General features: G+C 47.3%; 1 protein-coding gene across 1 annotated transcript in view; it reads left to right on the top strand.

Annotated features, from left to right (window-relative positions):
- Positions 1-10,089, top strand: part of LOC135707468 (mucin-2-like) — a 134,267-nt gene extending 124,178 nt beyond the window's left edge. The window contains 4 exon segments of the mRNA XM_065229288.1: positions 364-815; positions 879-1,150; positions 1,212-2,295; positions 2,359-10,089. Of these exon segments, the coding sequence (XP_065085360.1) occupies positions 364-815; positions 879-1,150; positions 1,212-2,295; positions 2,359-8,599 (8,049 nt within the window). The 3' untranslated portion in view covers positions 8,600-10,089.
- Positions 10,090-12,033: the final 1,944 nt, after the last annotated feature.

Here is a 12,033-nt window from a genome sequence, read left to right on the forward strand (position 1 = left end):
GAAATTTTGAGAAGAATTTCGAGACTTTTCTTAGGTGAATTCATGAAAATTCGATGAAGATTTCAAGCGGAGTTTAAATATTTAGAGTCATGAAAAATGCTTCAATGAATTCATGGAAGAATCATTATATATTAGAAGTTAATCGTAGGATGAATTCCATGATTTTTGTAAGAAGTGTTCTACATATAATTTCTGAACTGTTATAAACACAATTTCATGGGAGGTAATGATTAACATAGACATTATGAATATGGTTTATCATGTGTCGTTACTTAGGACATTTTAATAATTTCAATATCATTCCCCCTTAACCGCCATGCACATTCCGATACCCAAACTAACGATGCACTTATCCACCCCAAGGACTACAGCATCAAGTTCTACCTGAACGCCGGTGCCGACCGGGACAAGCTTGTTTTGGGCATTCCAACCTACGGTAGATCGTACACGCTGTACAACCCGGACGCCACCGAAATCGGATCGCCTGCGGACGGCCCTGGTGATCAGGGTGATGCCACTCGGGAGAAGGGATATCTGTCCTACTACGAAATCTGTACCGCAGTGAAGGAAGACCCCGAGTGGACTGTGGTTCAACCGAACCCAAGTGCTATGGGCCCGTACGCCTACAAGGGAAACCAGTGGGTTAGTTATGACGATGAAGCCATAGCCAGGAAGAAGGCCAAGTACGTAGCCGAGCAAGGACTGGGAGGTGTCATGTTCTGGTCGATCGATAACGATGACTTCCGAGGAACGTGCCATGGAAAACCATACCCGATCATCGAAGCCGCCAAGGAGACGCTGCTTGCCAGTACGGAGTGAGTATCCTTTGCATATTTGTAGTAAGGACTGAAGTTAATGGTCTGATTTTGATTTAATAGTGTTGGTGTCAACGACATTGCTGCTCCAAGCTCCCGGAAGAAGCCATCAAGATCGCGTAGCCGACCAGCAACCAGTACCCGTAATCGATTGACGACCGACAACAACATTGAGATCAAGTCTTCGTTCAAGAGCTCCCAGAGCAGGAAGAACAGCCGGCCAGCACCACGCGCAACAACTACAACCACTACGTCTACCACGACTGAAGGCTCGCTGTACATTGGAGGTCGTACGACCACTCCGCAGCCACCAACCACTCCGGATCCGGGAGCAGGTTCAAATCTCCTAGAAATCGTTTTTACCTCAGATCTGAATAACCATTGTTTTCATTGCAGACTTCAAGTGTACCGACGAGGGATTTTTCCAACATCCACGCGATTGCAAGAAGTACTTCTGGTGTCTGGACGCGCCCGGTCTCGGTCTCGTTGCCCATCAGTTTACGTGCCCCTCTGGATTGGTGTTCAACAAGCTTGCCGATTCTTGTGACTACGCTCGCAATGTGGCCTGTTCGAAGTCCGCCCCATCTACGACTACCACGACAACCACAACGTCAACGTCAACGACCACGACTACAACGCCAGCACCACGAAGCCGCGTTACGGTTGCCACGAGTCGGAACAATTTCTTCAACCGGGCTCTAACCACTACGACCACCACGGAACCTCCGATCGAAATCGATTACTCTGACGAGGAAGAGGACGAGGTTCAGTCGGAGGAAGATCCGCAGGTAATCAAAGAGTTGATTGCGTTGATCAAGAAGGTTGGAGGCATTGAAGAACTTGAACGCCAACTGCAAGCCCAGGAAGATGGCTCGATTGTGCTAAAGAGTGAAAAGGCGGATCAGATTTCGACGACTCAGTCCACGATTAGCAAGAGTTTGTACGAGCGGGTTCTGAGCAGGGCCGGTAATGGTCTGCAGAAGTTCCGACCGGCACTGACGTTTACGCAGACGGACAAAAGCGGTTCGACGGAGAACAAATACTCATCGGTGGTGAGGAACACGAATTCGAACTCTTACACGAACAGTCGGGTAACCGCCCAAAACGAAGGAATCGAGCAGTTGCCGGAGTTTGAGGGAGTGTTCAAGGAACGGCCAAAGTACGTGACGCTGAACCGGGCGAGACCGACCAAGGCTAGCATTGAGGAGGATGCGGACGATCAGTCTGATGAAGATGCAATCGATGTGGAGGAGAATCAGCCTTCAACCTATTCTACCCGGAGGCCGACGTCCAGCCCGAAGTATGTGAGCATTCGCAGACAGAGACCGACCACAGTTGCCGATGCGGATGTCGAAGAGGAAGAGGAACAGGAGCATGAGCAGCAACCGCAGCAGCAGCAGTACAGTAGTGTGAACCGGAACCGGTTCCGGCAGACGACTACGGAAGAAACCGTAGAGGAGGTTGAACGGGTGCCAAGCCGGTGAGTTGTTTGCTGTGGGGGTCTTGTAATTTCGGAACCATGTTTATGATTTTCACGTTTTAGGTACAACACGATCGAACGTCGTCGAGCTACCGCGCAGTACAACCGTCTGCAGGAAGGTGACAAAGATGATGTAGGCACTGATTCGTCTCTCTTGGTACCTTCTACCGATTACGAAACCATTTACACTACATCGTCCACTACCGATGCACCAGAACAGTTTATCACGTACAATACACGACAGTACGCCAGCTTAGAACGTAGCAGCACGACCGAGGCTACACCACAGACCGGTGGCCCAAGCGCTACGGATCTAACGCAGTCCATTCCAACCACCACCACCACCACTACAACATCAAACGTATACAATGTACAGTACAACTTCAATACAGACTTACAGACGGATCTTCCCGAGCGGGACGGTTCGTTACACACTGTTTCCGATCTAGATTTAAGTAGAACGGCCGACTCGGACAGCCTGACGACGGACGACGCGGTGACCGTAGATTATAGCAAGAACGAACCGACCTACGAGGTAACCACTTTACTAAACCTAGGTGAGAGTGTTACTGGTAGTAGTGTTAGTGAGTTGGAAGCGAGTGTTTTTAGTAGTAGTGTTGGTACTAGTGGTGAAAGCGTTAATCCTAGGATTCCGGATAGCGAGGATCAGCTAAGGTTGCTGACGTCTTCGCAGCCAGCCGGGACGACCACCTACGACAGTGAGGTTCCGACCACCCCCGTCAGTCCCCCAACAACAACAAGCGTTAGCACAACTAGCGAAAAGCTGACCAGTACTAACGATGAACAGTCTAACTCGATTTACAAATTTTCACCAAGAACTAGGAAAACCACCACCACCTCTAGTCCCCTAGAAGTTGTCACTAATAAGCAAGAGTTCGAATTAACCCAAACGCAGGCTGCCCCACGGCCGTTTGGCGGGGTGGCCCGGCGTACTCGTCCAACTCGTCGTCAATCGAGCAGTGCAACCACGACAGCTACAGCTCCCGAAGAATCTACCACTCTACGCTCGGTCAAGGTGAGTTATGCCAACAGCCAGAGATTTGACCTTTCAGCTAGACGTAGAAGTAGCGTGGCCGGATCGACAACTGGTGCCGTGAATCCTAGCAATAACGAGGTAGGTAACGCTAGTAATTCCTTCACCAGCGAACCGAGTCCACGCCCGAGTCGTACTCGGGGCTTCCGAGGCCGAGTACGGTTCGGACCTTCTACCGAACCAATTTCCGTTTCGACTGAATCTGCTACTGTTGTAGCAGCCGAGCCCACTCGACGCCGGCAACAGTCGGACTCTTTTGCACGTAATCGTTTCTCTTTGAATCGGGCTTCCAGCCGCGTGTCGGCGGAAGCACCAAGTACTACTACCGAACGAATCACCACCGCGGAGCAGCCAGTTGAGCAATCAACTGCTAGGGCTTCACTCAGGAGGTTGAACTTTAATCAATACAGCGGTAGATCAAGTACCGAACCGACCACAACAACCACGGTTGAACCGGAAATTGAAACGGATTCGCCGGTCATCAATTTGCAGGTCAAATCCCACTCTGGAATCGACGAGGATCTGTTCAAGACTCAAGAGCGTATTCTGCTTACGCTGGGAACTGCTTTACAGTACGGATTCAGTAATCGTAATGAGCTGAACGCACGAAAGGTTCAGGATACCGAACCTCGACTCGTCAAAGGAACCGTAAACGATTCACCGATCACGAATGTAGCTCGCGAACGCGAACGCTCCACGGTAAAATCTAGTTCGCAAGACACTATCGATAACCGTCTCGCAGAAGACATCAACGAGATGGCTACGGATCCAGCTGCCGGACCAACTTCCGAGCGTGCTTCTTCTGCGGTCGACACCACCATCGGTGATCAGGAACGCACCAATGACTACACTACCGTGTTCAGTGTGAACGCGGCTGAAGTGGAAACAACCACACCAGGGTTGCGAAGGTTTTTAACCACTCTTCGCGGTCGATCACAATCAACGACCACGGAATCCAGTGACACCACGCTGAAGGTCGTAATATCGGAAGTCAACACCAACAAGACATTCATCCCGGGACGACCTCGTCCAACGCGGCCAAGTCGATTCCGCACGTCCACCACGGTTAGCTCTTCGGAAGCGGTAGCCAATGAAGCATCGACTCTCAGATCAAAGTTCCCAACGCGGAAAACTTTTGTAACTCCAAACACGAATGCCATCGCCAATGAAGACGTGGAGAAACCTTCCCGAAGACCATCGCCTTTCATCCGGCGTCAAAGGCCAACACTCTACACCACCACAGCTGCCACCCCCACCGCAGAGTCTTCTCCAGATAGCGATAATAACGAAATAACAGAGAAGACACCAGGAATCTCGACAACCGTAAGTAGACGTCGTTTGGGTCGTCGAAAACTCACTACAACGGCAAGCACAAGCGAAAAACCCGTTGAAGAAGTTCGACGAGAACGCCCTGCTGGATTCACCAGACGCCAACGACTACCGTTTGGACGTTCCACCACCGCCAGCACCACGGGTGCTGAAGTCCAGACAAGCAGGTTTCGTTCGGCTGGAACCACTACCGCAGAACCGTTCACCGCTGAACCAACCTATCCGGACAGTGCCGTAGGAAACTCCGACTTTACGACCGTTATTTCAGACGTATCCAACGAAATCGAATCCACCTTCATTACCAACGAAGTTCTCACGAGCGATAATCTTATGCGACGGCAGTTACCCGATTCCCGTGAAGAGAACAATTCGGAAGAATCCACTGAACTGCTGTCCACCATCGTCACCGGTGAACCTTCTACCGAAACAACTCCAACTCGTCTTCCGTCCAGACGACCGGTGTTGCAACGCTTCAACGACAATCAACAGATTGAATCGGAAGTGGTTCCCAGTCGCAGTCCCAACCGTAACTTTGGAACTACTCGACGCAAGTTTGGTGCCTTGAGTACCACAACAACGGAATCTCCGGAAGTATCCACTATAAAGAAATTCATTCCCTCACGTTCAAACCGTCCATCTTTCTCGTTGTCAAGAGCTCGGGCTTCCGTCAGCACAACTGAGAGCCCAACCGAGCAGGATCAGCCGGATCAACCGACAAGCTCGACGAGTCGTTCCTTTACGCCATCTCGCCGGCGAACTCCAGTGAATTTTGGCACCCGAACATCCAGCACCACTGCAACGAGCGCCGGAGATGATACGGAAGCGTCCTCCAGCCGACCACTGACTCCAACCCGTCGGCGACCAACTTTCAATACTAGCCGAACGCCACGACCGCAGTCGTTTGAGGATTCGTTCGACAAAGGTTCAGTGGCACCAGCAGCTGTGAAGCCTAGCACGAGCAGGGTAAGCCGACCATCGTCGGCGTTGCTTCCGCGAAGACCAAACATATTCGCTCGTACAACGACGACCACCACGGAAGCGTACACGGACTTTGAAACGGACGAGAAAACCACACTGGAGGAGGAAACCAGTGGCGAGCGGTATGGACCGAGTACGCGCAGGTACAGCGAGACCAGACGTCCGTCGTCATCGGAAGAAAGGGATGGAGTGACGGGACGCTTCAGCGGAGAGGTTGAGGACAGCGAGAACGAAGTTCAACGGCAGGGTAAGAGATTGTTTGGACAGTTAGGAAGTGGAATCAATAATTTAGATGATGAGGGTGGACGATCGCGGGAACGAGGTTCAGCGGAGGTTGTAGGATTCAGGAGACCTGGACCGAGGATTATAGGATCGGGAAGTCGAGTGCAGGCACCGCGAAACAATACAAGGTTCATTTTCTCGAACAAGGATCAGGAAGGATCATCGACTACAGCCAGGACAATCACGACGAGAGCTAGGAGGGTATTTGGAAATGTTGGAGGATACAAACCAAGTAATGGAACAAACGCTAGCGCTCCGTCTGGTGGCAGTTTTACTACGGCTAAACCTCGACTGACTACTAGCATTAGGTCAAGGCCGATCTTCGGTAGGTCACGGTCTACAACCGCATCGGGAGCTTCCGGAGAAGATAAGGTTGCAGCACAACGGGTGAACGAATCACAAGGAGTCTTGACTACGAGACGTTACCAACCGAAGAAGCCTACGCGGAAGACGAACTTTACGACCGCTTCGTTACCTGTGGGCGGAAGTCGAACCCGAGCAAATCTTTTCAATCGTTCCCCGTCAGTAGTACTAACAACAACCGAGCAAAGCTCGGACCTAATCCAACCAGAGACGACACTCCGGAATGTAGAATCACAGACTCCGGCGATACTGTCGGTGCTGCCAATTGGGCAGAAATCACCGTCACAGCCAACCACCACACCCACCACACTCGATAGCGAGAACGAAATCGAGAACACCACGTCATACGAAGATACAATCAACACAGTCAGAACTACAACCGAATACTACACAGCATCCGATGAAACTCTGTACACGACACTCAATACGGCCGACACAATTTACACCATTAATGATAATATCGATATTGATGATGTCAATGTATTGCAGGAACGTAGTAGAACATCCACCACCACGGTCCGACCAACGACGCTCTACCACATATTCTCGATCGACAAGGAGAGCGAATCGATGCCGTCGTCGACGGAGATTTACCGCACGGAAGAGCAGGAGATCGAACTGCCATCGACGAACAAGACGGCGGACAAACTGGTCGAGATCCATCGAGTGGTGGAGATCTACACGAAGAACACCAGCAATCCGGACGAGATCCCAGTCATGCAGAAGCTGGGTGAAATCAATCGCAAGATCATTATCAGGCTGGTTGAACCGAAGAACAAGACGGCCGAAACCGCCGAAGAGAAGGAGAAGAAGAGTCGAACGCTAGTGTTCGCCGATAATATCTTCAATGTGGAAACGTCCACGATTCCGCTGGAGGGTTTGTTTGATGCCGATAAGGATGGAAGAACCGGTCGCACGGAATTTCAAACGACCGAGTTCAACATGGAGGAAGATTTGACGACCGTTGCACCACGAGTGGAGATCGAACGTATCTCTAGTGTGGACTTTGGATCGACGGAGCATGACCAGGAAGAACTGGTCACGATAACGCCTCTGATTGCCGAAACGGAACGCTACACTCAGGTAACTACTTCTCCGCTTAAGCCGGATACGGAACGATGCGAAGATTTTGAAGACAGTACGGTGAACGAGGAGGAAGAGGCTACGGATGACTACATCGAAGAGTTGCCAACGACAATGCCGGTTCAGTCTTCGACGGTGACTACCACGACATCGACTACGACGACGACGACGACAACGACTACGGAGGACCCAACGACTCTACCTCCAACCGAGGTCCCAGTTTCGTCTTCTACGCCGATTGTTCACAAGTACACGATTCCGGCGGAGTTTGCTTTCGTAGAACCATCCGAAGAACCGACAACAACTACGGCAGCTCCAACAACCATGCCACCGACCACCACGACTACGACCGCTGCCCCAACCACCACGACAACGACGACAACAACAACAACAACTCCAGAGCCATCAACGGCAGCTCCTGAAACTCCAGCTCCGGAGCGTGTACGCCCACTGGTTATTCCCAGTGCGGAGACAAAGAAGAAATACACGAAGCGTCCCAGGACTACTACTGTCTACCGACCACAACTAGACTTTATTTACACTAACGAAAACTCAAGTGAAGATGAACCGGCTGTCGCAGTCGAACAGGTAACTGAACCACTTCACAGCACCTCCACCCAAAAAGTACAAAGCACCAGTAGAAAGTACGTTCCCTCGATAGCACTGCGATCCCAAGGTGACGGTTTGTCCTTCAGAAAGTCCAAGGATATTCAGGTAGCTCAACTGCCAAAGGCAGCCGCCTCCAAGGCAACTACCGTCAAGTCAACGAGGCTAACGACCACGACGACTCCGGCAACTACCACAACGCCAACGACCACCACAACCGAAGCACCTGTGACCAAGGTGGACTTCAACATCAAGTACGTTCTACCGGTGTTCAAACCGGATCTGGCTACCGAGCTCAAGATCGAAAGCAAGAACGACAAGTACAGTGTTCCACTGTCTTCCCTCTACCATCCGGACTTTATCACGAAATCCGTCTCGGGCGAACAGCGGCAGGAACGCCAGTACTCGCCCGTCTACCGACCGGAGTTGGACAACGATGAGCTTACCCGGGCCCTGACCAGCGATCCGGATCCGGTTGCACTGGAGGCTGCCAGCTTGGATCGGGAGATTCTCGGTGATCGCAGCACCAACGAAAGCGAGAGCGAAGAGCGCCTCGAGCCACGCAGCATACCGTCGTACTTCTTCCGGCGAACCGGGGAGGTCAGTTAAACCCCTAACCCCCGCCCTCCGATCAACCAACCAAACAAACAAACAATCAAACAAACACACCCCTCTCACCTTTATCATGAATGTAGCGTGTTATTATGGGAGAACAGCTCGCACGCGAATGCATTTCCGTTCTGGCAACCTGTCTGTCCAGTTATAACTGTTTATTTTTTTTTTCAAAATATGTTTTTTATCTCTAATCCTCCGAAACAACGAGATGCCATAGATTTTAACTAATTTATTGTTGTTTCTTCTAACCTTGTTTATTTGAAAATATGACCCTGGTTTTACTCTAATCTGCTTGTTGTATGTGTCCCACCCCTGGTATACCTATAATCTGCCGATATTGTTGACCATGGTGACGAGCGTTTGTGTATTTGTGTGTGAACGGTATTTATTCTAACCTCAAAGGGAGTAACGCCCTACCCGTATTTCCGTAATTGTTTGTTTAATACTCTTCTCCCCCCGCCCCTCCTTCTAGAACGTAAGCGTGTAAAGCGTGCAATGGTGATTCAACTTCACTCACAAACACACTCACACACACACACAGCGTGATTGACTGCTCTGCTCCCTTGTTCTGAGATTTTGTGGCTGATGTTGTTGTTGTTGTTGATGATGCACTTTGAATCTTTCCTCTAATCTGTGTATGTTCGTATGTGCGAGTGGTTGCGATAACATAACCTCACCTTTTTTTTCCTCCTATTATTCTTCGAAGCACCCTAGCACTACCAGAATGAACTGCACCCGTTTGTTGTATTTCTTTTTCTTTTCTTTGCACCGTTTATATCTTAACCAACTTCTTTCAGCTATTGATTTTTGAAGCAGGATGTAAACAAAAACACTCTTTTAAACAAGTTAGTTTTTTAGCTAAACAACGCTAGTCTTTAAGTAAAACGGAACAAGCGCTGACGAACGCTATTTATTGCAAGTGACAGGAAGGTGTAACAGAGAGAAATACTCCTCAAAAACAAAATCAAAGTGTGCTGTCCCAAAGACTTGCTTAAAAGAAAGGAAATCTGAATCGGACAGTCGGCATCGATTTTGTCTTGTTTTTTTTTTTCGTCAGTGCAGAAGTAGCTTTTATTGTAGGTATAAAGAGAAATACCATAGATCGTACTGGTTAGATTAGGATCGTGTTTTCACTCTAGAATTGCGGAGGACATTCCGCGTAATACTGCTCTTACACCGACAGTTACAGTTTAGTGTAAATAACATTTATTATCACACTTTCTCTACCCGCTAGCACATCTATTCTGCGAAACGAGCAAAACAGACAAACAAACAAAAATCGTATTAGAACAAAACAAAACAATGTGTATATAGTTGAATAGTTTATAGTCATATTTAATACATAAAACATAAACAGAGAAGGGTCACGAGACCGTACTCATTCTCTCACAGTATAAACAAACATACAAACAAACCAAGCTGTTAGCACTGTTTTTGTATACATAAAAACACTGGAACAAGCGTTCGAAAATGTTCAAAACAAACACACGTTTTTATTTTCTTTAGCTCTAAGTACGAAACCGTTCAACAGAAACAATTGCATTTTTAACACTTAACTTTAGTCCATTAAGCGTACCATCATCTACTGACCGATAACATCGCCATCATCATCATCATCATCGTCATCACCCTCGTCATCGTGGCAGTGAGTGTTTTGAAGATCCGAAAAATGAACCTGTCAACGTTGTCCGGGAATGCTCGGGAGATTCTCAGCGGAGCCCCATTGATGGCACAACTGTCAAATGGGATCGATCTCGTAAGACCATCCGACAACTGTAAGTAGGCTTTGAATTATTTTTTACTTTTCAATTGCATTCCCTTCTTTTTTTCTACTGAGCGAGAGCGAATGAGGTTATGTCATCGATGGAGGACGTATCAGTGTTATGAACAACTTTTTGGTGGATTTTCAAATCTCTTTTTTTTTATTATTATTTTACAAGCTGATCAATCAACATAGAGAGAGAGAGAGAGAGGATATGCTTGAAGATCGGAACGTGGTATTTTTGACAGTTGTCTTAACTGACGATATGAAGACGGCACTTTTACTATGTCTGTGGAAGAAACATTAGAAACAATGATGAAAACACACTTTCCATGTTCAATTATCAACATAAATGAAGACCAAAATACACGTGCAGCACAAACTGGGTCTGAAAAAATCAGGACGGAAAATCAGACACCAATGAATGCATCGACTGGGTTAGAGATCGCCAGGAAAGACGATCGCCAGGAAAGACGCTCGTAATCTGGCCAATAGAAATTTTACAGAAAAACGAGTCGAATGGGCGATTGGTTTTTTTGCACCTTTCAAATCACCAGGTAGGGACGGAATTTTTCCAGTAATACTTCAGAAAGAAATAGGAACTTTGACACCCATTCTAACAGGCTTGTTAAGAGCAAGCTTAAGATTAAGTTATATTCCGATAACTTGGCGTCAAGTAAAGGTTACATTTATTCCGAAGGCTAATAAAAAGGATAAAACTTCTTCTAAATCCTTCAGGACGATCAATTTATCATCATCAAAAAAATAGAGAAAATAACAGATCAGCATATAAAATCAACGTACTTGATTACAATTCCTTTGAGTAAATATCAGTTTGCATATCAAGCTGGTAAATCAACAGTAACAGCTCTTCACACGCTTGTTATAAAACTAGAAAAATCTTTTGAATCAAAAGAAATGTCACTAGCAGCGTTCATTGATATTGAAGGAGCATTTGATAATGCATCTTATAACTCCATGAAAAACAATATGTTGAAGAGTGGATTCGACAAAAGCATCGTTAGGTGGATTAATGAGATGCTTTCTAAATTCACAAATCTCAGCGAATCTTGGAAGCTCATCCATAACAGTTAGAGCTGTAAAAGGGTGTCCTCAATGAGGTGTTCTTTCTCCTCTTTTATGGTCTTTAATTATCGACAAACGTCTCAAAAACTTATTTTTTTATTTTTATTTATTTCGTCAACCAACGTAGGCTAGTACATATTAGAAGCAAAGGGCTTCGAGATAATTGGCTTTGCTGATGACATAGTCATAATAGTACGAAGAAAATTTGATAATATCATTTCAAATATAATGCAAACTGCTTTAAATTTTATTTCGTCGTGGTGCACTAAAGAAGGGTTGAATATAAACCATTCTAGGATCACGTTCACACGGAAAAGGATATTTTCTATAGATAACTTAACATTGAAAGAAACTTCTTTAGAACTTTCACGAACAGTCAAGTATCTGGGAGTCATTATTGACAGTAAACTTAAGTGGAATTCACATATAGAGCAGGTTGTTAATAAGGCAATAAATGCTCTTTGGATAAGTAAGAAAACTTTTGGTAGGAAATGGGCCCTAAAACCACAAATGATCCACTACATTTATTTGACGATTGTAAGACCCAGATTATCCCAGAATAATCAATGATGCGGTTTGG

This window comes from Ochlerotatus camptorhynchus, unplaced genomic scaffold (genome assembly GCF_037179485.1).
Source record: "Ochlerotatus camptorhynchus isolate MF236.1 unplaced genomic scaffold, CSIRO-AGI_Acam_v1.1 ptg000313l, whole genome shotgun sequence".
Taxonomy (NCBI): Eukaryota; Metazoa; Arthropoda; class Insecta; order Diptera; family Culicidae; genus Ochlerotatus; species Ochlerotatus camptorhynchus.